General features: G+C 35.2%; 4 protein-coding genes across 19 annotated transcripts in view; 3 read left to right on the top strand and 1 right to left on the bottom strand.

The window, feature by feature from the left end:
* Positions 1–25,203, bottom strand: part of LOC123013620 (coiled-coil domain-containing protein AGAP005037) — a 72,780-nt gene that overhangs the window by 6,272 nt on the left and 41,305 nt on the right. For 9 of the 16 annotated variants that reach the window (XM_044412267.1, XM_044412269.1, XM_044412270.1 and 6 more), the window contains 7 exons: positions 3,165–3,294; positions 2,866–2,991; positions 2,565–2,673; positions 2,389–2,511; positions 2,218–2,336; positions 657–704; positions 378–434 (listed from right to left, as the gene is read on the bottom strand). In XM_044412267.1, coding sequence (XP_044268202.1) covers positions 378–434; positions 657–704; positions 2,218–2,336; positions 2,389–2,511; positions 2,565–2,673; positions 2,866–2,991; positions 3,165–3,294 — 712 coding nt within the window. The remainder of the gene's footprint in view (positions 1–377; positions 435–656; positions 705–2,217; positions 2,337–2,388; positions 2,512–2,564; positions 2,674–2,865; positions 2,992–3,164; positions 3,295–25,203) is intronic. The other 7 variants (XM_044412274.1, XM_044412278.1, XM_044412279.1 and 4 more) reach the window with 4 other exon arrangements.
* On the top strand, positions 5,823–8,964 carry LOC123013627 (neuronal pentraxin receptor-like). Its single transcript, XM_044412292.1, has 5 exons — positions 5,823–5,961; positions 7,636–7,806; positions 7,856–7,961; positions 8,074–8,282; positions 8,330–8,964. The coding sequence occupies exons 2-5, from the start codon at positions 7,642–7,644 to the stop codon at positions 8,858–8,860; spliced, it is 1,011 nt and encodes a 336-aa protein (XP_044268227.1). The 5' UTR covers positions 5,823–5,961; positions 7,636–7,641; the 3' UTR covers positions 8,861–8,964.
* On the top strand, positions 9,972–13,901 carry LOC123013626 (nicotinamidase-like). Its single transcript, XM_044412291.1, has 5 exons — positions 9,972–10,235; positions 12,437–12,623; positions 12,674–13,042; positions 13,093–13,261; positions 13,308–13,901. The coding sequence occupies exons 1-5, from the start codon at positions 10,147–10,149 to the stop codon at positions 13,532–13,534; spliced, it is 1,041 nt and encodes a 346-aa protein (XP_044268226.1). The 5' UTR covers positions 9,972–10,146; the 3' UTR covers positions 13,535–13,901.
* Positions 19,741–25,192, top strand: LOC123013625. The gene is made up of 4 exons (XM_044412289.1): positions 19,741–19,876; positions 23,315–23,717; positions 23,813–24,027; positions 24,081–25,192. The coding sequence occupies exons 2-4, from the start codon at positions 23,369–23,371 to the stop codon at positions 25,017–25,019; spliced, it is 1,503 nt and encodes a 500-aa protein (XP_044268224.1). The 5' UTR covers positions 19,741–19,876; positions 23,315–23,368; the 3' UTR covers positions 25,020–25,192.

Below are 25,203 nucleotides of genomic sequence, written 5' to 3'. Positions count from 1 at the left end.
TGAGGAGAGATTCTTTGGAACTACTAGCAGGATATTTCGAAAATTTGAAGATGGTCAAGAAGGAAGCAGAATAGACAGTCTAATGCAGAGATAAGTAGTTAGATATTGTATCCGATTTAGACTTTTTCGGACAGTTCTTTCCTTGGAAGCAGTGAAAAAAACCAATCAAGAAACACTTATTTGTTTTTTTAATACAAATTTAAAAACGGTGTCCGAAAAAGTCTCAGATAAGAAACGCCGAATGAAGAAATTTATTTTTCTTTCCAAATATCCTTGCAGGTTCTTCAGCAAGCGGGATCTATGTACAAAGACTTAATGAGAAGAGTTTCGCACATCGAGATACTCCTAAGACATGCTTAGTAAAAATATGGACTTACGACAGCCGCTTTTGCCCAATTTGGGCGTTTTGCTGTCAGATCGTAGATACGAGTCATCTGCCAACATAGACAAATCGGAGTGTTATTAAAATGTACCTCTTGCAATAACAAAATCTGGCTAATCAATTAAAAACTAAGTATGTTACTGCCAATATAATCCGATAGGGAAATCATCGCGCGTCGTTTGACACTTTTTTAATAAAATTTAAATCTCATGCGCGGTGATGATGGATGATGTTAGTTGAATTAAAAAGCGACCAAAAGCGGGTGAATACAAACCTGGTAAAGAGGCGGAACTTGAACTGGAGTTCTTATCGAACTCGTCTCCTGCAGGAGAAATGGTGATGTTAGCAACAAACTATTCACAAGCACCACACACATCGCAACATTAGTAACACCATCGGCAGGCGCTGATGCTACATGTATAATAGAACATGAACTGAATTCTAATGAATAAAGAAAATTTTGTAAATTGCCAATTCGGTTCGAATCCAATCTGGTGAATGATTTTCTACTTAAAATTGCAATTTGCTTAATAAGTGATAGACGATACGGGAATTTTGACAAGTTTAGCGTTGTTCCGTTGTTGTCACAAAGCAAAAAGTTTTTAGATCTGCTTGTAATAAACAAACAAGTGGTAGGTAATCGTATTTTTGTTGGTGTGTAATAAAAACAAAAAAATGGCGCAGTGAGTAGTCAATATAAACATATTTTTATTGTAAATTAAACACTATAAGTATTTTTTTCTGTGGAATAGAAATTTGATACCCAATGTGCCACGCTTGTCCCATGTAGAGATCCATTTCACGTTTTTTTAATTAGTAATTTGTGATGCTCATAGTCAACATCATCCATGAATTTTTAGATGTAGGCACTGCAGAGGTTCTTATTTTCTCTTTTGCATTTAGTAAATGTTTAATTTTACTAGGTATTAGTGCATTGTTGTTGTGAAAGTGGATTCCCTGGAACTGCTTGAACATCCCCTTCTTCAGATTCTGGCGCTTCTATATTCGCTGAAGCCGCTTCAGATTGTGCTGTTTTTTGACTCATTAATTATTTTTTTAATAAAATTTTGTATTATTGTGTTATGTGAATAAAGATAATGAAAATACTTTTCTTAGTGTTACCAAGGTTTAAATTCTGTTATATGACAATTATTGCAAGATATAGAAACCATTTTGTCTCAAATACAAGTGTATTGTGTAAATTCCTTGAGATTTAAGCAAATTCGGAAGTACCTGGAGGATCTTATAAGTCCATTTTAAACCCAACTTTTTGAAATACTTAAATGAAACCTTTAATTTGTATTTTCTCCAGAATTGTTTGCTTATTTTCTGTACCTACACGTTTTGTTTAGAATGTCAGAGTACAAAAAAAAAACAACTATAAAATGCTAGAAAGTGGAGATGACCTTAGGTTTCTCCACCCACTACAACTGAGGAGAAAGATTCTCACTTACAATGGCGACAGATAAAAAAAAATCTTCTTCATGGAATTCTCTTTTAGTTTAAAGTCAGTTTAAAATACTGGACAAAAATACGATTTCTCTGCTTTCTATAAATGTCAGACACATTTAAATCACTACTTTTTAATAAAAAGCAAATTTAAAAATTATTTGCAAGTAACACTTTTCGGATAATTTGAAAAATGTAAAAATACAATTTTCAAAGTACAGATTTAGTTTTGACAAGCGGATTGACACTAACTCATACTGACCAATTTTCCGAAAGGAAACCCCCGTATCCTTCATCCTCCCAAAAATTGAAAATTTTCTATACTAATTGCTATTTAGTGCATTAACAAACACAAGCCCACGCACTCGCAACCACAAGATAAATACCTGTACGATAATTCTCCCTCCCTGGTACTTGTAAATGCGTTGTGGGAGTTTGCGTGAGTGCCTTTTGTACCAAACCTGTCAAATTAGCAAGTTGACGCTCCATATTTTCTACACGCAACCTTAAAAACGCATTTAATTCAATCACTGAATACGTCTTAATTACTATTTTACCGTGTAGCGTCATATGGAACGGCCGCAGGAGGTGGAAAGGGGGACCTAGGACCCCCTCGTGGACCCCCCGAAGCTAACTTAACCCCGTAAAGGGAGTAGGAATCGTCCAGCAACTCGGTGTCACTAAAATAAAAAGATAGTTGGGGAAAAAAACTTTATAAAGTTGGGGGCTGTACCTGACTTCTTCGTCTATAACAGGGGTGATGGAACCCGACCTGGAAGCGTATTGGCTGTAGTAGGGGTCCTCGTAGCGCGACCCCCTCTCAGGCGACGACATATACCCATCTATCAAAAAAATAAATAAAAAAAGTAAAATGTAGTTCAATTTTGAAAAGTTCTACATCACACTCAGATCTTTCTACAGTGATTCTACAAGTATCTAAGGTTTAATTTTGGTCTCTCTACTCTACTTTTGTAAAGTTCAATGCCACATCAATCTGCAGCCTCGACGGGACGATTCGGACGGTGTCGACCCACCTGGTAAAGCAAAGAGAGGGTTGGCAGGCCTTTGGAAGGGGGCGAATCGGTCTGGTGGTCTTGGTGGGCCATCACTCGAACGGGTGGACCCACCGGAGTACGCACGTTGAGGTTTGGGAGGAGCACCTTTCAAAAGTTACCTTCACCATTACCAACAAAACACTCATGGTGAGTTATCAGATTTTCCTCTTTCAGAAAAGAAGAAAATCCGACTTTTGGTCAAGCGTCTAAGCTAACTACCATGCACTGTGCTGTCGTGCGGCATTCAAGAGCTGGAGGTGGATTGGGTGGATTGTTACCTGTCGGGAGAGATTTGAGACGGTCGGCGGGTAGGGCCCCCACGGCGGGGGAGTAAGTGCGCAGGAGGGCGGCGCCGCGGGGGAGGCTGGCGGTCGAGCCCATGTAGTAAGGGGCTTTGCCGGCGCTGCCCTGCAAGGAAAAAACTTCAGTACCTAAGAAATTTTTCAAAAATATTTTCTTAATACATGTATATGGAATAAATCGACCACCAATTGCTAATGATAACAACTTTAACAAATTTTATCAGAACTGACAATAGTTAGAAGCAAAATAAATAAAAAAATTGGAATTATTATTTGTTTTGTTTGTTTATAAAAGATCAAAGACGAAACCCACTTGATAGGTATTGTGAGCATTAAATAAAATTTCTAGCAGTTACATAAGTTAAAATAAAATATGGGACATCATTTGAAAAAAAAAGATTTCTACCGTCCAAAGTAAACAAAAATAGAAACAACACAAATAGTCGTTTAATAACCATATTCTTTGACATAGAATTTGCCAAAATCTGACAGTAAATTACAAAGTTATAATTTATAAATTATAAATTACAATTACATATTCTCAAATAATTATCGTTTCGAAGAACGTAGGCGTTCGCGCCCAGAATCAGATTGAAATCTAGGCACCAGCCTCGAGATCGGATAACGTACAGTTGGAGACAAAATACTTTGTTCGTAACTTTTCTGACACTTTAATGTAATTCAAGCTTTAACGTTAAAATGAATGACAATTTCAAACTAATGACAGCTGTTGTATTTTATTATCAAAAATATGTACATACAACTTGTCAACTATGATTGACAGTGGCTAAGAATAAGGTTAACAGTCCTAAAGCATGCTTTACAATTTAATGTCACTCAAGGGACATTGACAACCAAAGTAATTTGTCTCCAACTGTACAAGTAATTAAATTAATAAAAATCACAAAAAATGACCTTTTTATTAACACAAAATATTTAAAACTCTTTTTATTATATTGTTATTTCAGCTTTCCCTTAAAAATTAAAATGTCATCAAAAATTGTAAAATTATAATAAATCGTTGAGCTTGACATTGCACTTGATCGCTTATTTTTTACGTTTCTCTGATGATTAAAGTGAAACCGCCGAAAACAGTCGGTCTAGACTATAATGCGTAACGACATCGAAATCGGAAACGCGGTCCAATTACCGCACACCCAATCGTCCAATTTCACCAAAGATTCCACCCAGAATCCTTACGCAATGGAATCATCATTTGAAAGTATTTCTCGGCAAAAAAATGTTTAGGATCAATTATGAAGCTTTCTTCGTCTCGAGGCAACAAATATCATCAGTGAAATTCGAAACATTCAGTAATATTAACCTTCTGGAAACCGCCAGAATCAAGATCAAGGACCCCTTCTCAAATCCATGCCATCGCCTAACCCGGTAAAGCCTTCTCGAAACCCACCTGTTATACTCAATTATTGCGACATAGTGACCCCCGTCAAAATATCTAAAGCAGGAATGGAGGAATCAAACGGCTGTCCGGTTTAGATATGCGATTTAAACGGTTGAAATCAATTAATTAGTATTAAATCACTGAATATTTGCTTGCACCTTTCACATTACATTACTATTGCCAAATTAGGAAGCTGAGGAAATTAATTTACGCGTTGCGGAAATACACAAAATCGCTACAAAATTCGTAAAAAGTGTCATGCGAATGTGGAGTTTCACATTCAAGCCACAAGCAATTTTGTAATACTTCGGTAACCACAAATAAAAAAATCGATTCAGTCAAAGCTGTTACAGAATCATGTTTTTGCATCTGACTCAATTAACAGTTCCTGCTTCCACTCTCTATGATTCTAAACGAGCTACCATTAAACCGTCCTGAAAATAAACGAGAATGTCATACAAGCCTGTTAATTGGAATCGTACCGTGCGCTGGATTGTGCTCTCATGTGCAAAGCAAATGCCACAGCAACTAAATCATCAAGAACGTAAATTATTTTTCCACTAAACTTGTCGTTTGTTTCAAAAAAAAATCACCTTTATTTCCCTACAAAAGCAAATAAGTTTTCGACAAATTTTCGCAAACTCAAAATTGGCAAAACTAGAATACATCGTGTTTCAAATCTATAACATAGACTCTCACTTCTATTTTTTTTTGCTTTGAACCCAAATGAGTAGAGAAATATTATCTCGAAGTGAAGAAATGCAGTTGCGATGTCCCATTTTCGGGAGAGATTAGTAGCATGATATATTACTACATTTGTTTACATAGTATGTGAAAATAAAATATTTTTATTTTACAGTTTTCCTTTCATTTCCCCATTCTGCAACAATTAGAATCAACTACTCATAAATATTACATTTCTTGTTCATTAACAAGTTCTTGGCTAATTGGGACATCGTTCCTATACACATTTTTCACCTTGTAATCAACTGCAATTTAAAAGTTGTTTTTCTTAGAATGACTTTCTGGAAAATTGTGAATCCATGACAAAAGAACGTGAGGTCGATTGATTGCATCTTGTGTACAAATGCTTTGCAATTTTCCACAGTTAAGTTAATGAAGTAACGAAACCGCAACTGCACTTGGCTTACAAAAACGACCTTAATTGTCAATTCAAATAGTTGTTATACAAGAGAAGTGTGTCTAGAGTAAAGTGGAGGAGGACGTACCGGCCACATTTCTAAAAAGAAAATTTACCACATGCAGTATAGCGAAGTATTCAGCATGGTTCGGTTGCGATGCAAAGCGTTTGAGCTTAAGATGTGCTTGATTAGTTAAAAAAAAACTGTGTTGTGTGATTTTTTATTTCAAGTGAGTTGTGTTATTAGTAAATTGAAAGTAGTATATTGTGCAATATTATTATTAATGATGATGCTTACGCACTAGTTATCCCTAATGTTATAAATATTCTCCTTGCATAATTTTACAGCAATTGCAGTGTAATCTCATTACGTTTGATTTTTAATTTGATTTTCAATTTCCAAATCAACCGTTTTGTTTACAACGGGATTCCCTCACGTACAACGGTCCGCCAAATTATAATAATAAACAACTTTCACTCATATCCGAAGTAACGAGGCAGGAGATCCACAAAAACACTTATTAATAATTACAGCAAATCTAATTTAATAATACAGGACGATCCTCGAACATTATTTGAAGTTGACATTCGGATCCGGTTAATGAGCCTCTTGAAAAATTTCCGCTGTATTAACTCTCTCGTTATTAATTATTCAAAACAAAAGTGAATGGACAAGACGGAACAAAAATCATTATCATTTTTGTGAAAAACTTTTTCATTGGGACCGGTATTTTCTTCCTTTTCATGTAAATTACGAACTTTCCTGTGTCAACAATCCCGGCATTGTTTTTTCTTATCCAAAATCGGGATCTGGACGGGAATCCGCTTAATGAATGGTAATGAGGGTACCGGCAACCGGAAAGTGCGTGGCGTGAACTTGCCGTGCTAATACGAGAAATTATCGATGCGATAAATCTTGCCACTTTATTAGACATTTATGTAAACTCCGATTTATTATAAAAACGCATATAAGTGAAATCAAAGTCAATTGCAAAATGTTGTCAAAATTGTCTGCTTGGTCACAAATCCGAAATGGACTTTTGATTGAAAGACAGACCACAAAAATGCAGATTTTAATCTAGTTTATACACATAATTAAATTGGTTAAACTAGTAATTTGTTTTTCAAAATTCTTACGACTGAGTTCCCTCTCTGTGTGATATTGGTTAGTTCCCTTCATAGCTAGTTATACAAAAAGTTTAGGGACTTTGTGTGTAACATACAAATTTAGTAACAACCAAATAACGACAAAGAAAGCGAAAAAAACCTCTGATTTGTTAATTGTTATTGTTACCGTTGTAACAAAAAGCTCAACAAATCATAGAGAAATCAGCCTAAGAGGTGGGTTTTTATAAGAATGGTTACTGAGTAATGTGAACCAAGTACGGAAAGGGAAACGGAACCGCTAAATGTAATTGGCCGATTTCCTCTGTTGCTGGAAAACATTGAACCAATCATCTTAGACGATTATCAAAAAAATAGCTGAAGTTATTGTTGTTGGGTTATAGTGATATAGACACCTGTGCTTGGTTCATTTATTTGACTGCTATGTATGGTAACGGAAAAACACAGACCAACTACAATCCTCACCGCCTATTTTGTTACTACCGCAACAATAATTGGCTTAATTACAATTCCTTTTTCGTGGCTAACTGGGACTAGACATTTATTTTTGTTAGTTTGTTGGAATGAGAAATAAATTGCTGTAATTTTAAACTATCGATTAAAACTTTCCGGTAATTGTATACATCGATCGCGGTAGTAATTTTTCCTACTTTTCTCGTTCACTGTCAATGGCAGCTTTCAAACCAGAAATTCACAGTAAACGACCGCGACATTGAACTTATCTTCACGAATCGTGTAAAAATTACATCATTAGTACTCTCCGACGTGTTTTCTTCCAGATAAAAATGGAATTTGTAAAGCACACGCTACTTTTTTGTTGTTTCGCTCTTTGGGAGATTGAGGCCGTGTTGAATAAACGAAACGGCGTCCAAAGTTTCGTTCAAAATTACAACGGACTTTATGATACCACCATACATAAGGTGTCTTTCACGCAAAAAGGCTACATCCAGGTTAGTGTGACAATAAATCCAATTCCACTGTGATGCTTTCTTTTTCTAGTTTTTAAGATATATTAGTCACGTGCCACCCTTAAGCGACTATACGTTTTGTATCTGGGTCAGAAGCAACAACTTAACTTATTCACATCCCCTACTTTCATATTCAAGTAAGTTTTTACGACTCTTTAAAAATTTTCCTTATTTCTTGTTATTAATGATGCTTATATTTTACATCACACTTTCATTTCGTGTACTGTCATCAGCTATATTTTTTCCCAGAACATGAAGAAGAGCGCTTAATCCGTGTTTGGATTTCCCCCCATGGCACCGACATAAACTTGGAAATCCTGCAACACCCGATATTCAAAATCCATACACACTTCATCGAGAACCATTGGTACCACGTGTGCCAATCTTGGTCATCGTCGCACGCCTCGTGGTCCCTATACCTGAATGGAAAGTTAAAATCGAGCGGTTTCGCGCCTCAGGTAACACCAAAATCGAGTCAATCACTCGCCGACCTTTATTATTGCAGTTACGAGGCACCAAAATCAAGGGCGGCGGCGATATCGTGGTGGGGCAAGAGTACACCGACTTCGATAAGGGATTGGACGATGGGATCGAAGGGGACGTTTTCGGGTTCAATTTCGTCCTATCGTCAACCTCGCACGCGTCACATAGTGACTTCCCCTCTCGTGGCCATTACGCCACCGGCGTGGAAGGGGTGCACACTGAAATACCCTCGATTTTGAGCTACTTTTCGGTTGAACCGAACCGGAAACCAAAACTTTTCGACTTTTTCGAAAGCATGTGGTCGCTTTTTAAACCGGCGCCAGCGATTAAGGTGCTTCCCAAAAAGGGACACTTTGGGGCGAGGGTCGCCAACGATATTGAGGAGTATTCGCCCAAACCGACGGGGTTAAAGTTGGTAGAACTGAGCTATCATTGTGCTTTGGGAAAAGGGGCGCCGATTAGTGGCAAAGACGTGCTGATTAGTTGGACTAAAACACCAGTGAGAGTGTTCGGAGGGGCCATTTTAAAAAATATAAAGCCATTTTGCACGTGATTGAGTATTTATTTAAGTGTGGTGAAAATGCAGTATTTAAATGTAGGTTTAGTTTTGTTGTTGTTGTTTTTCGTTAATAAATAAATGTATTTTTGTAAAAATTATTACCTGAGCGTTTTTCGTAAATGGATTGTGTCATGTCGTGACAAATTCCTGCTCGCAATATGATTAAAGATGTCGCCCAAAATGAGAAATTTGTCATTTTTATCTTTATCTGGTAGACAGATCACACAAAACGTTTGTAGCAATAATCGAATGAATCTACTTTTAAAAAAACGTTTTTATAATAATAAAACAAACACTAAAAACAGTGGAAATATTGACATAGTTTACCATTAAATTTTATTAATACAAGTCATTTATGTATTAAGGGCGTAATCAGAAGATTATGTTAAAAAGCCCGGACAAGCAAAGACTTGGAATTTTTATAGTAGTACTGTTATTACATATTTTGTCATGTGGTACACTGATAACCACGTGGTGGTCTTTGTGGGTAATACCCAAACAAACGATATTCTTGTATAGCGTAATATTCTATTGACCTAGAGAGAGCTTGGTAATAATAACAACTTGCACAAGAACACGTAATTTACGATTAAAACAAACTTGAAAATTTTTGATAGTTATATTCGTATCTAAAATATTTAGCACCAAACATCAAGATAATTTCTTATCAAAATATACTTAAGGACACGGCAGAATTATTTTACAATTTCTTTCTCAAAATAACGTCATAAACATTCGGAAACTTTGTGCAACTTAATATTTAGTTAACTCATTTCCTTTGCACAAGATAACAATAAATTTTCAAGTGATTCATCATCCCATGCGTAAACATTGATCGATATTAAAGCCGAAAGTCAAGATTATTAGAAAGAAAATTCCATTTCTTTGAAAATATAGCCCTTTCATCGTGCCTCAAGATTTGTCACCTTCTGTAAACACACGTCGCAATCATTTTCGCTTTTCCCATTCACCCTCTCTGTTATTACGTGCTTCATTTCGCCCTCGTGAATGGTTAATCCCCAAGAAGTACCCCTTGAAATGACGTGAGAACGATCGATAAACCCCTCGTCGATTGTCAAGTGACGTCATATGATGTCAGTCCGAAAATACCATCCGTCACACAAGGAAAATCTTTCGGGAATTCCCACGCTTTTTCGTTGATAGCGAGTCGGCGATTCGGTTTCGTGTCAGTCAGCGATGCGAAGGGAAATCGTCGTCGCGTTGATATTATCGACTGTAAACACTACTTGGCGCGTAGTTTTACCCCAACTGCAGTAGACATGACTGGTAGCACAAATCGCATTGATTTTGTGAACTTTATTTGTACGTGCAGTATGGACGCGTGCTTTGCTGCTTTCGACAAGGATTGGTAAATATCACCAGTAGAAGCTTTTAGGTTAGATGTTTAGATGTCGATGATGATTTGATGCCGGGGCTAAATTTAGAACGAGGGGATTTACGAGAATGCTTTTTCGCGCCTTTTTTATTCGGACGCCATTTTTATGTTAAATAATGCCAGATTTTCGAGGAAATATAGGCTCGACGGATAACAATCGAGGCCTTGAATTTATACAATACCTGTGTTTATTGATAGCAAACAGTAGAACACCGCGGTTGTGTAAATAGCCGGTTTTGGTAATTTGCTGCAGTCATGTTCAATAATCTATGGAGGATTACCATTTTTTTTCAAGGGAAATTAGAATTTGCCAAATATCGTCATTGACATGAATCGATAATGATTTGGTGATACGACTGTTATCATTCTAAAGATACAAATACTCGTTTTTAAAAAAACACTTACTTGGACTTGAACTTGGTTTTTAGATAAAATCTTTCAAGATTAGAAATTTTTTACAGGTGTTATATTTGTTTAATTTCATTCAACTGAGATTCAAAGTAAAAATCGATAAAAAAAGGATTTTTTATAATAATTTTTCAAATCAATGGATTAAAATACAACACAATTGGTAAATACTGTGCCTTCATAAAATGACCAAGAGCGTCGTGAACCTCGGCGCCCTTGATATTGTAATGTAATGTAATTAATGAATTAAAAGTTTTTACATTGGGTGCCTGGGTATTCTGGCCCTCAGTCATTTGCGAAGGCACTGTAGGTATAATAAAAAAATTAAATTTGAAATGTTCCAAAAGTTTTATTAATTTTTGTTATAATGGAATGAAATAACACATATTGTCATGTGTGAATTTTAATACAAAAGTGAACAAAAATGACTCTTTCAGTTGACAATTCAGAAAAACATATTTGTTAAGGTATTAAAATTAGATAGTTCAATATTTCAAATAAATATTTAACAACTTGACTCGTAAATGTTTTTAAAATCTGAAATTCTTTTGGCAAAGAAAACGAAAAGCTCCTTCAACATTGAATTTAATTATTATCAGATTTAAATTTTTTATTTTGTTAATAAAAAGTTTAGGCAACCAATTTCACAGCAGGATAAACACATTAGTCTACTGTTCCAAAATTTAAAGTAGGCGCTGTGTTTTTTCACGTATACCTACATTTTATTGGAATTGGGAAAATTCCAATGCGGCGAATAGAGAAATTAAAAATATTCTAAATGAACGTCTACAAAATGTAAAAATTGGAATTAAAAATACATAAAATTGCAATATACTATCGATGAGTGAGCGAATATTTCAATGAAATCATAAATCTTTGTCAGTATTTACTGTTGCAGTAAAAGTGAAAAGTGAAAGAATATTTATGTAATGACAAAATTCGGTTTAAAAAGTTGTTAATGACGTCACAAAGTAGGTAAAGTTAAAAAATAAACATTAATTAACGAGCCATTATCCTAATTTAAATATTGATTAGATTTTTATCATTTTGGTGAAAAAATGAGCGCCCTCGAGCGATTTTTGGAAACCTGGTCAAATAAAGAAACTGTTATGAGCTCTAAGCTACATAATTAATTTTTATTTTTAAATTTTTTGTAAACTGTTTGCCCACAGATCATTTTTGACGTCCTTGACTCCTATTAAAAGAATCCACTATTTGGTTTCGCTTAAAACTAGGTCATAAACCTGAAAAAAAAAAGCAATAACAGGTGATGTTTATGTTCGAAACATTTTCCCTGAAATTTTCCACTCCACCAAAAATGAATAAAAAAATGTTTATGTTGGTTTTATTTTTATGAAATGATTGACTCCGATGTGTAATAACGGGTTTACAAACCCCCAACCCGACTTTACTTTCCTTAGTTTTGTGTGGTGTAATTAACCCCGAATGTAAATCCAATTGAAAACTGTCCCATTCGAAACTGATTACGTGAAATCGTACACGAGCTATTAAGCCCTCCCTGAAATGAGTTATCGATTGAATTTTTTCACAAAGCTGCGAATTAAATTTTCGGAAATGTGTTTTGCATAATTAGTGTGTTTGAATCCGGGCCTTTCTTCCGCACTCCATTGTGTCTATTTTTAACCGTTAAATGGCTTGAGAAAGGTTAAAGCAGCAAAATAACCGTATCCATATTGATTGTAATTTTGTAAAATCGAACTAAACTTTATAAGCTTTGCGTGTACTTCTACTTGTAAACATTTTAGCGATGGGAAGTTGAACCTGGAGGAGTTCTGGGCGCTGTGTCGGGCGCTTTTTCGGAACAGTAAAGGCGAAACGTACGAAATTGACAGCGACACTTTAGAGAAAATTTTCAACGTGTTCGATAAAAATCAAGACAGGAGCATCGACCGTGACGAGTTTATCACTTGTTGGAACCTTTGGATCAAAACAGTAACGCCCCCAACTCTCCTTAACTCCCTTCTAACTCTGACAACCCCCAGATCGTCAAACCCGTCTCTGCAGCCCTCATCATCGACGTCCAAAACGATTTCATCACAGGCAGTCTCAACATTACCAACTGTCCGGCTAAACACCACGGAGAAGATGTCATACAACCAATCAACAACCTCCTCGAAACGGTTGAATTCGAAACTGTTGTGTATTCATACGACTGGCACCCCAATGATCACGTTTCGTTTATTGACAACATCTCCTTGAGAAAATTGCACCAAAGTAGCCCAATTTCGGCCGAAAATGCCAAAGTCTACGATACAGTGGTCTTCGACCGGGAACCCCCCATGGTGCAGAAACTGTGGCCACGGCATTGTGTACAAAATACATGGGGGTCGGACCTGCACAAAGACCTCAAGGTGGTCCAAAAACTAGTTAAACCTTATTTTTTTTATTTTATTTATTTTAGGTGGTAGAAAACTCGACCAAAATTTACAAGGGCACAAACCCGGACGTGGACTCGTATTCCCTCTTCTGGGACAACCAGAAGCTCACCGACACTAAATTAGACTCAATGTTGAAGTCTAGAAACATCACAGATTTGTATTTGTGTGGTTTGGCTTACGACGTCTGTGTTGGTAAACTTTCGTCAAATTTAAATTTCACAGAATAATTTTTTCCTAGCTTCCACAGCAAAAGACGCTATTGCTAGTGGCTACAGGACCATCCTCCTCGATGACTGTTGTCGAGGAGTCGATCTTTTAGACATTGAAAAAACAAAGAATTTCATACGAGAAAATCACGGTCTCGTTGTGGATTCAAGTCAAGTTAAAGATATGGTTGAAGGGAATGACAGAAGACCCGAGTTAGGATTAAAATTAGCTTTAGAATTACAGCACAAGAGGCAGTAGAGATTGCGAAGTGTGACTTCAAATTTCAACGTACTTAATTTTCTATTTATTTGTTAAATTATTTCTCTACATGTAGACAACCAACAATGCATTAATAGATTGTGGCAAAAAATACTTCAAGGTTGTGTAACGTTACGGGTGATTGCATTTAATTATAATAAATAAGTTAATCATCTTGTCTTAGTACCAATAAAAACAATTAAAGGAATGATAAAACGCACCAATTAAATGAGCACAATGACTTAGCAAAATATTGCTTTCATAAACTGTATTAATTCATAGACAATAATTAAATAATGCATTGATTATGTCATCAACTCTGTTAAAAAGCTTCTATAGAAGAAATAAAAGCATCATGAGAATTTTATTTTATACTTCTGGATTGTTTAGTTGGTTAGAAAAATATGGACTATTGTTGGCAAATAAAATGAGCACATAATAGTTGGTTATAACAGTCAACTCATTAAATTTTTGAGATTATAATTTTGTCTGCCAAAACTATCTAATGTTTCAAAATAGAAATTTCATGCAAATTAAGTAATAGGAAAAAACACAACATTTTATTGTTTTATAAATTGAAACAGTTAGATAATCAATACTCCTAATTTTTACATAAGATGATAATTAAATAATTACACCCACCTAAACTGATAAAAAACAGGTTTGTTTGTCTCCTCAAAATTGGACAAATAAATTAATTGTCAAAGAGTGAAATAATTTTATAACGTAAGAAAAAATAAAGTTTCAGAAGTGAGTATAAATGTTATGAATGAAGTCATTTTTTGCTCACTTTTGTTACCGTTTCTTTCAAAGTTCGAACTCTACAGAATTTGGTCCAGAATGCCAATCAAACTGAACTTTTTCCCCTTTTCAGTAAAAAAACTTTTAAATTTTAAGGCGTGCCTTTGAATGCGGCAAGCTGCGATTGCATAACCCGCCAATAAATTGCGTAAGTAAACATCAATAGCGGCCGTTGGTGGTCCTGGTAAGCCCTTTCACTTGTAATTTTTGCGACAATTGCGCAGACTATTATCTCCTAAATCGAAAACAAAAGGTCATGTTCAAAATTGAAGGCGCGTTGATTCTCGATGAATGAAAGTCGTCCCACTGCTTGGACAGGATGCCCAGGAATTGGGGAACTAATTAATCGATTTTAGTAGCGTGTGAAAAAATTTCTAGATGTGGTATTGCAAAATATTGCAGTGCAATAATAATTGTTTTCACTTGTTACAACATTAGGAATGTTGTGGGAATGCTTTGATTAAAGTTTGTCCTCTCTGGCTACCCCTTTACTCATGATTTTCCATTAGCCTCTCATTAAATTAAATTAGTAGAGCCTCAATGGGTTACATTTTTGGTGTTTGTTCTAGAATGGAATAAAAAATGCCTCCTAGTGGATCGCCTGACTCAAACACGGACATGTGTGAAGATACTTGCTTAGTTAGATCATGCAATTTCTCTAAATGGAGGTGACCATGTTTGGAAAAATTAAGTCATACGTTAGATAAACCGTCAATCACCCGACAAGTAATAACTGTGATTACCCGGTGTCGTAATTTTTTTCAAAATCGAAGTAATCTCAAATTACAGAAAATGTAAGGACACGTGTTTCACGAATTATTGAGACATTAAAAGTAGATTAGTTATAATACTGTGTCAAAACACCAAGTGTCACAACAAATTTACTCAATTAACAAATTTAAATAATTTATTACTTTTGTAAGTTTTTAATGCAGTGGAATGCAGTTTTAGCTCTGTTCCGGCTTCCAACAAGTCTTTTGTCCTATTTTAAAAGTTTCGTAATGAAATTTTTAGTTTATACTCATCAATTCGCACTTGGAAAGCCTTCAAAACTAAGGTCAATTCGCAGATTAATTCAGTCTGTCATAAAACTGGGTCGTATGAGTCGATAGTTATTTTGAAATAGAAAAAATCCGGGAGAAATTTCCACTATTTGTTCAAGTGGGTATTGCTTTGTAGAATGAGAAAACAAATTTAACTAATTAATTAAATTTCAATCCAAAACCCAATTAATTAATCAATTTATCTGGAATTTAAATTTCAGATCATGAACATGCAGCCACTCAAACCGTTCTAATGCTTAAAAATAAGAAATTCTAAATTCTTTACATTAGGTGTGAAATTAAATCTTCTGTAAACGTTTTATTTTGAAAATTAAATAAATTGCTTCCTAATTTAATGAAATTGCCGAACATTTAAACTAAATCTAATTGTTGGTTTAATTAATATTGTTTTACATTCGCCAGAAGGGTTTTTTATAACAGCATTCAAAAGTTTTCGTCAATTAATTAACAAAATTAATTAACTGTTAGTTCTTAAAAATGACTGTAAAGCGTATTTACATATATTACATTCAAATATTGTGAGATTTTCATTAAAATAAGATCATATCAACTCTTATAATCATATGATTATATAATCCCAGTTTTTTAAATTATTATATTCAATATCTAATAGACTATGAAAAATTTGCTACATTCGACCATTGGGGCCACTTATTCCAATTAGCAATAAAAGAAATATTCGCACTTTGCGTTAATTTTTCATTTTCTCTTGAAGAAAGTGCACATTAATGTACATATCTAAATTTCCATAATAAATTAAAAGTTTAAAATCTTGTTAGAGAGCCCCCGATAATAAAATAATTTAAATGCTTAAAATATTGTCTACTTTAATGAGCTTGAAGGAGTGTAAAAATTTCTTAAAATAAATGCAAGCATTTCTTCTTGCGCAACTCAAATAATTTTAAACAGTTTCGTGTCAGTGCAGACAAACAGTAAAAAAATCAAATCATGCTCCGAATACATAAAATTTGGCTACAATTAATTAAGTACGAAAGCCATGCATAACGACACATTTCACTGAGTGAAAGACGACGCGTACCCAAATTACCATAAAAAATCCTTAAAATAACAATTTCACTAAAATGCTACTTGAAGCGCGTGCGATTATTTAAACTTGTATGTAATTTATTCCCTTACAATTACTTTAATTGCCCACAATCAGGAAATGTATGCACAACTTGGCAATAACATTGAATGATTGGATTTATCAAAAAACTTACTTTCTATAAAGTAACACGTACTGAATTTTCAATTTGAAGAAAACTTGTATAATTAAGAGTGTTGAGCAACCGAGCAATTGAGTCCCTTTGATCGGAATTGCGGTAATTTATTAAATGGTTTGTAATTAAAATTTTGCAATTAGAGCATGTGAGGAATGTAGTACGGGGTTACAGAGTATTGTTCGAATTGTGGCAAATTGTATTAACTTCAATTAAATCGACAAGTTAGGAAGCGGAAATTTCACTTAATTAAGTCCGATCATGTTTATTAATTTTGCAAAAATTCGGCTGTTATTGGGGAAATTATATGAATAAAAAGATGATTGTGTGAAGCGTCATTGCGTACTTTCGATGCTGTTACATGAAAGAAAGTTGTGATGTAATGTAATAAAAGAGTACATTTTATTACACATTGGGTGTCACTTGAAATACACTTAACAAGACCGCTTAAATCGCAGTGAAAGGGTCCTCTTGTTTTTAACAGTTATCGACATTGTATCGAACGTTTTAATCTCTTCCTTTTAGCTACCACTTTATCGCCACTTTCTCTTCGCATCCATTCTTAATTAAGAATTTACCCAATTTGCGAAATTTATGAAAATTACTAGAAAGGCTCTTTCATGCATTATGAATCATTGAATCAAGAATTTTAAACAAAATATGTAATGAACGACCGTCGACCGTGACATTGCATTGAGAACTTTTCGTCACAACAGCTGGATCCGACGTGACTTTTCCACTTTTCTCTTGGGGCTTTATGCGAAATGAGGTGGCCATAATCTAGTTTGGAAACAATTTCTAATTAATTACGGCAACGCAATTAAAAAATGCACGCGCTAGACCGCCGAAATATAACATAATCGCCGGGTGACATTTCGAGAGGGCTTACGTAAGAGATAAGCAAAAAGTGATACAGTTTGTGCGGATTAGGAGGAAAATTCGAAAGTAAAGAGCAATTAGGATAATGATGATAGCAGATGTTGTCTATCATGACTCTATTACTTATTCCGGTTCATGAAATAGTGATTTGTCACCGGATAGAAAATTTGATTCGTGATGAAGCTACGAAAAATAGAAGTCATTTCGTTGATTGAATCAGAAATTCAGATAGTGTGCCACGCTTGAATAAATTGGGATTATGGAGTTTTAAAATTTTATAAAATGTGATTTTAGTTTGAGTCATTAAGTGAATGTATGGAATAACTGTAGAATAATTTAGATAATGTAAATGTCGCTGATTAACTCAAGCAAATATTATAATTATCTCTTATATCATTGGCATTACAACTGCAAAAATTGCTATCATTGTCTTTTTTTAACTAAAGCTTGAGTTCTCCCAGATTCAGTGTCAAAATAAAAAAAATTCTTATCTAGATACTAACTGTTTAATTAACTACATAAATCGCTGATGAAAATGTTAAAATAATGTTAGGATTGTTAATAAAACCGCTATTTAATTAATTTTATTAGGCAGCAAAAAAAATGTTATTTTTCGCGATCTGAAGAAACAAATTTTTTAAGATAAATGGTAAATTTTACTATGACACGTTTAAATATGTAGAAGTTTTTAAAGAGAAATTAATAGACGATCACGTAGTCTAATAAATTTCGTCTTCACCAAGCAATAGAAAACAGAAGTCAACAAATATAAAAGTTCCAATCAATTTTTTTCGATATTATTAGAGTGTGATTTATTTCAAACGCTACTTAATTATGTATTAATTAACTTTCTATAAAAACCTTTAATTTTTTAATTACATATATTGTTGTTTACCTATAGGTACAAACGACACATCCTACTTTAATTACGCCTTTTTGGTGATTGTTTGATACACATATACATATGTATTTTCCAGTCAATTACCTTATCAATTATCATTAGGGTAAATTTAAATGTCATACATCATGTGTCAAGAACTTATTTTTTCGCCATGTTGGCACAATAAATTCTTAAAAAACAAGACGATTTGTTACAAGCGTCGTCAAAAACGTCTCTGTGAGTTCCTGTTTGTTTTATATGTTTTCGTCCTTTAAATATAAAAAATTATGTAACGACCACTATTATTACTGAATGAGGTATTATTTCTTTAATTGTCTGCAAATTGTTGAAATGAGGAAAGAACTTAATTATATAGAGTTGTAACATCGAGTTTTGTTGTTAAAAAATGAAACAATAAATTATTTCAAAATGAAATGAAATGTTTGTCCACATGTTTATAGAGCAAAAACTTCCGGAAAAGTTCTGGAAATGAAAAACCCTTACTTTCTTCGACATTACTTTTAGTTTTACAAGTCTGTTAACTTGTAACAATGACACAACTATTTTTTTCCGTAAATAACATATTGACAAGCTGGAAAAGGAAACAACGATTGTCCCGTTTTAATTATGTTATTAATTAATTGTTTTCTGTTTAATAGATGTGTGACTTAAATCCTAATTCTATTCTCATATCGCTTTTTGGTATTTATTAAAAAACTGCTTAAAATTTAAATTTTAGTTAATTAATAATTTGACGCCTACATTATTACCAGTTTGATGAAGTCGAGTTTGAATTTTTGCCTTAAGAAACTTTTTCGGTGGTATAAATAGAATTTTTCGAACAAATTGCAAGAAATTCTCCACTTTTGTACGACTGGAAATATTTCCAGTCATTACTTTCCTTCCATTTTGTGCAACCCCAATTATTTCAAGCTTACCTTATCGTCTAAATCTCGAGCCGGACAACCCCGTAATCAGTTCCAATACTAATTGCCCCCCGTCAATGATAACTTGTTTACCTAGTACTCGATCAATACTTCCTCTGACTACTCTCCGAAGAGATATTTCTAGGCTTCAACACCTCTGAACGAAACCTAATCACAGATTCATTCCAGAGTCCCAATTAAATTGAATCTGTGTCCCAATCAGTCCTCTGTTTTAACGAAACTGTCAAGTCTATCAATTTGGAAGGGTCAAAGGGCCGCGTTCATCGATAACGCCTATTTATCTCAAACTGTCGGACGAGAAAAAAAGTGTTGCGCAATAAGGGCCCCCTCAAGAATCCATCAGCATCACCGGAGATCAAGGGAAAGTAAATGCCCCTCTACCTCCGGACACTCCAAGTGTACAGAATTGGCAAGACACGCGACTGGAGTGAAACCGGAGACTATCTCCATATAGTACTCTAGTTCTCGAAGAATACTTCTTCAGTGCGGTCAGTCGTACTCTAACGGTGTGCTCTGGTTGTGCTTTAGTGATCGAAGTGGTGTAGTCGGATGTGAGTACCGGATTATAAGTTTGTGATTTTTTTTCCAAACTGGAATTTTTACAATTGAGAGAATTCGCTCTGAGATATGTATCATCGAAATATCGCCGCTTTCTTAGTCTAATTGTTAACATCTTTTGCGGAAATAAAAAGTAATCAAGGAAATGTAATGCTAAAACCGACACTGAAGGAATAATTAATCGGAACAAAATCTTGTTGATTAATATTTTCTCACGGCAAGTCTTAACTTTCCTTTTGATACTGAATTAAATCTGTTTATGTTATCTGATTTTAGATAGAGCTTGAAATAAATCTCGTGACGTGACCACCGAATTAATTCATGACCTGACCCTCGAACTTTTTTTATCAGTCAAATCTTAAATGTCACATCGATTTCACAATTCAAAGTGTCTAGACAAATTGCAGACAATATAAAATTTACACTTTAAAGTGAGTACTTTCAGCCGATATCACTATGTTTCATCTGAAACGCTAAGAAAATTTAAATAAGTCGACAATATGAAACATCGACGAAATAAACATCTGAAAAAAGAAGTTCTAATACTAAAATGAATCTAATGTTTTCAATTTCCGTTCATTAACAATAATGACACATTACATTTTTTATTTTAGACATCTTTCATAGCCGTTTAAAAGGGTAAAATTACATCATTGCCGTACGCCCTATTATGTAACCCACAACATGTAACATTTCGAAAAATGTAAAAATACGATTTGCACTATCAAACCTTTAATGCAGTTTTAACTAAATGTCGAATTATTGATTTTCATCTTCGAAATGTAGGAATAAAATTGATAAAACTCTAATTTGTAACTTGATCTACTTAAACAATGTAAGTTTATACATACATACAATACCGATTATTTTATAAAATTACGCAAAATCTATTGCATATTTTGTATTTTACTGAGTTTTGGTGTAAAATTATTACAACTTTTAAGTGTACCTACAAATTTAGTTTATGGCAATGGTCCTTTTTGCCTTGGTTTTGTTAATTTTTGAGAAAAACTAACAAAAAATAACATTTTATTAGCCTCAGTGTAAAATTATTCCAAGTAAATAGTTACTTTGGCCTCAATGTTTATTTCACACCAAAATTGTCATCTTACCTTTATATCAAATACAGGATCCATTACTCCTTTGATATGTAAATGAGAGTTAATTGCAATAATGTAGTGAATTTATTTTATTCACAATCATTAATGTAATATGCCGATTACTTAAAGGTTGAGAAATACATCATTAAATCTCATGAGCAGTAATATCATTTTACCTCTTGGGCGATAATATGCAGGTGTGCCAATGTTAAGATTACGAGAATACCGTAAATTTTTTCTTTCAAGTTATCAAGTTACGCATAATATTTCACTAAATTAGTATTCAATTGCTTCTGTAGCAGTTTTCCTTACTTCTGGGGGAGTACACTGCTCCATTTCATCAGATTGACACATTATTTCAATATTTTCTTTGATATATCTGAAATGTCAAAAATCAAACGTAATTTGGATGGCCTACCACATTTGGACCTTAACTTTGTTAGAATTTTATTTTGTTCAAATTTTTGACTAAAAATTATGTGATTGTAAATAAAATAGCATACAAACCTTGGTGGTAATGGTATTACCCCTTGTGCTTTATCCGATCTCGAGGCTGGCGCCTCTCGATACATGAGCACTCGGGGTAATGCCATATTTACCACCTCGTTTGTAATGTACAATTTTTATTAATTTTTCTGAATAACCGTCGCTATTAACGACTAACTGCACTGCTATTATTTTCAATGTAAATTTCCCTCGACCTTGATTTTGGATTCGAGCTTCTTTTCTCTTCATTTCCTTTCCTTCCGCCTCTTCACCTCGTCATGATAAATTACCTAAACCGTTTAAAAGCCAGTTTACCCACTGCTACACGTTGCATAAAATATTTTTTCTTTAACTTAATAATAGAAAGTATTTAAGAATGTTATTGTGTAAAAGGGAAAAAAACTCCCCACCAAGAAGGATAAAACCTGCCTTGAAGTTTTCTTGTTAGGATTTTTTTTCTCTCAAGCTCACAATACATTTTTACACAATTTGTAATTTTGTAAGAGCTCTATTTCAAGTTTTATATAAAATAAAAGCGACTGATTTCGTAAAGATAATAATGAGTGAGGATGAATAGATTAGTTCATGAAAGAACAATGTCGATAAGAGAATGCTTCTGCAACATAATGGTGCACTTGAATTGCATAATTGCCGTCTCAAGTGCATTCTTGTTATTGATTCTTTGATGCAAATGCGGGATCATGCGTTTTTTCAATTCCAAGGCTGCTGATTGTTATAATAATTACTCTTTCTTAACATCCCGATGACAAACAATTCTTTTGCCACCAGAAATTGAAGAGAAAGTGACAATTACGAGGCGTTAAAACAACAAATGAGTACACCTTGACAATGAAATCCGTCAAAACAACCTTCGTTCTTACGCAATTAAGGTGATTTCCAAAAGCGGCTCCACTTTCTTGCATCCGAAGCGTTTCCTCTCACGTTATAATGTTTACATTGCGCAGAGCGATGGAAATTTTCATTTAAGATTAAAACTTTAGCGAAGGTGTTTTAGATTTTCACTTCGCGGTCGAACTAGACTCGCCGTAATTATCGGATATTTCGAGGGAAAATAGCCATGAGTTAGGCTGCAAATCCACTTTTACTTTCGTGGACCTACTGGACATAATTTGCAAATTGTATTTTTAATACAACGTGTGGCATTTATGACGCCGCCAGCTGCAACAAACAACAAACGCGAAAAATGAAAGTCTTTTATTTTGATTGATTTTATTTAAAGGAAAGCATTCACCGACTTTATCTAAAGTGGGATTGGATCGACATATTATATCACGGCTGAAATATTCGCAACAGAAGAAATTTCTATTACAGGTTCAGCGCATTTTATTGATACATGCGATTATTGCCAGATATCTCTTTTAATACGCCATAAATCGATATTTCCATTGAAATAAAAAGTTCCCGGATTTTAATTATCTTCCGTCTGTTATTCACGGAAGCAATAACACGTTCGGAATTTAGAATCAAGAGTTTTTACAGACAATGATGTGAAAAATAAACAAATTCAAAGCGTCATGCACTAGTTGGTTTAATTGTAAGTTTGTCTGAACTTGCATTAACGACGGATTTACATGACCGGACTAAGTTTCAATCAATTGCTATTATTATAGGGACTCTCGTACTCTCACCGTCATAATGAAAGTGAAATTGCTTCAAAACGGTCTTTCCACGATTCGTTCATCACGTGTCAGAAATGCCAATGCGTAAACAAGTAATGTTTCACAAAAGTTAATTTAGAAAATTGAAACAAAAAACGAAAGCAAACTACATACTTGGATTGAACGGTGCCAATTTTAAAACAATAAAAAATAATACGAATTCCAGGATGTCCTTTATTTTCAACTAACGCCCCGTCAAAGAACACATCAGATCTCGAAAATGCCGAAATCAATTTATTTGCTGCTGGTATTGGTTTTCACGTCTGAGGCCGTTCACGTCGACAACTGGCATCCCGTCCTTCATTCGGACCTTTACGATGGAATCAAAACCATTCATACATCACATCCCACGGGTTATTCGACTCACACTTTCCACCAATCATCAGACTCCTCGTCTTTGCACGGTTCTAGTAATCAATGCGAACTCTATAAAGTCGGCTTTCTGCAAGACCTCTATTTCCAATACATCCAATACAAAACCCACATCCCTGAGATGAAAGAATTCACATTGTGTTTCTGGACGAAATTCGCCAACCACAGCAACGACCATCCTATTTTTTCGTACGCAGGCAAGTTACGAAACAATCAAAAGTCGCAATTATAAATTTCACTTTCCTGCCCACCAACTTTCTTACTAATTTTTTTCCCATTTTTTTAATAACAGTTGATGGCCAACCTAAGGCGATCTCGTCGTGGATTTCCAACACGGACAGATCGAGCTACTTCAGCTTGGCCGTCGAAGGACACACCTTCTACCGCCTCAACTACCCTCTCAGGATCAACAAATGGTACCACACGTGCCAGAGTTGGAACGGTAAAACCGGTGAATGGCAAATCTGGGTCAACGCGGAACGAGTAGGCCGTGGATTCCACAATAGGGTAGGTTTCCAAGCGAAGCGCAACATGAGCAAAGCCCTAATCTCCAATTTTAGTTAGTCGGTCATGTCATCCCCTCCGGAGGGCTGGCCATAACCGGCCAACAGCAAACCCAACTCGGGGGTGGCTTCCAAGAAGGCAAAGATGCCCCCAAAGGCTCTGGGGGCATGTTGGGCCAAATCACGATGGTACAACTTTATAAAGTAGCTTTGACGGCGGGTAAAGCCCACCGCGATCACAAGCACCACCATGCCCACCAGTACGACCACAATGGTAACCAAATCACAACCCCAGCGCCGGTCACCCCCCGCCCCCGTAGCAACGTTCCAAGCCACCCCCTTCTCACCGGTGGCCAAATCAACCATATGCTCATGTTGAATCTTGCCGGGGGACAACAACAGCCCCAAATCGTCCCCGGACAGCAATTTAGTGCCCAGTTGGTCAATGGCCAATTTGTGAATAATTTAGTTTCACAACAGTTGTCACAACAGCAGCCCCAATTTGCCGGTACTCCACTTCTAAGTAGTGGCCTAGTACACCCCTCGTTGGTTAACCCCGCAAATGTCCAATTTATAGACACCCCTATTGACACCCACCAGTTGTTCAAGAGGGAGCAAAAAGAACCAAAATTTGGTGATAAACTTGAGAAAAAGGCCGAAAGTGATGACAAAGAGAACAAACACAAGAAGCGCGAGTTGTATTTAGGTGGGGGTACTATAATCGAGGAGGGTTTCCACGTTCCGTCTAATTTTGATCACGAGTTTTTGGATGGCTTGGCCGGAATTGGGGAAAACAGCCCCATTTTGGAGGAACAAAAGCAAAACGACGAGAGAGAACCTGCCGAAGCTGAAGTCAAAGCCGTCATGAATGTCTGCAACGGATGTGACGAGGAGCCCTTCGAAAAAGCCCTTGTGTTTGGCTGGAGAACCGTTCCCAAGAAACTCTACTCGGGGGCCTTCTATTCACCGGCGGTGCCACAATGTAAAGCGTTCTAAGTTCGACTGTTTTGTAAATAATTAGATCACCTTCACCGCCATTGCTTGTTGATACAAGTCGAGTCATGTCTGAGGGGACTTGTTTTGTTAAGTTTTTAACACCGTCATTGATCGTTAGAACTAGTATTTATATTTTTGTAGATTTAACCGCAATAAAGTATAGATTTTCAAGACTTGCTCATTT

This window comes from Tribolium madens, unplaced genomic scaffold (genome assembly GCF_015345945.1).
Source record: "Tribolium madens isolate multiple individuals breed KSU strain unplaced genomic scaffold, Tmad_KSU_1.1 Scaffold_96;HRSCAF=242;Tcas5.2_LG5, whole genome shotgun sequence".
Classification (NCBI taxonomy): domain Eukaryota; kingdom Metazoa; phylum Arthropoda; class Insecta; order Coleoptera; family Tenebrionidae; genus Tribolium; species Tribolium madens.
This window is presented reverse-complemented; position numbering and strand designations above follow the sequence as displayed.

Excerpts from the sequence above, each read along its gene's own strand:
- LOC123013626 (XM_044412291.1), top strand. The coding sequence starts at position 10,147 with ATGACTGGTAGCACAAATCGCATTGATTTTGTGAACTTTATTTGTACG. Across the intron at positions 10,236-12,436 it reads GCTGCTTTCGACAAGGATTG|CGATGGGAAGTTGAACCTGG; the intron begins GTAAATATCACC and ends TAAACATTTTAG. Across the intron at positions 13,262-13,307 it reads GGCTTACGACGTCTGTGTTG|CTTCCACAGCAAAAGACGCT; the intron begins GTAAACTTTCGT and ends ATTTTTTCCTAG.
- LOC123013625 (XM_044412289.1), top strand. The coding sequence starts at position 23,369 with ATGCCGAAATCAATTTATTTGCTGCTGGTATTGGTTTTCACGTCTGAG. Across the intron at positions 23,718-23,812 it reads TCCTATTTTTTCGTACGCAG|TTGATGGCCAACCTAAGGCG; the intron begins GCAAGTTACGAA and ends TTTTAATAACAG. Across the intron at positions 24,028-24,080 it reads GCCGTGGATTCCACAATAGG|TTAGTCGGTCATGTCATCCC; the intron begins GTAGGTTTCCAA and ends CTCCAATTTTAG.
- LOC123013627 (XM_044412292.1), top strand. The coding sequence starts at position 7,642 with ATGGAATTTGTAAAGCACACGCTACTTTTTTGTTGTTTCGCTCTTTGG. Across the intron at positions 7,807-7,855 it reads CGCAAAAAGGCTACATCCAG|TTTTTAAGATATATTAGTCA; the intron begins GTTAGTGTGACA and ends TTCTTTTTCTAG. Across the intron at positions 8,283-8,329 it reads CGAGCGGTTTCGCGCCTCAG|TTACGAGGCACCAAAATCAA; the intron begins GTAACACCAAAA and ends TTATTATTGCAG.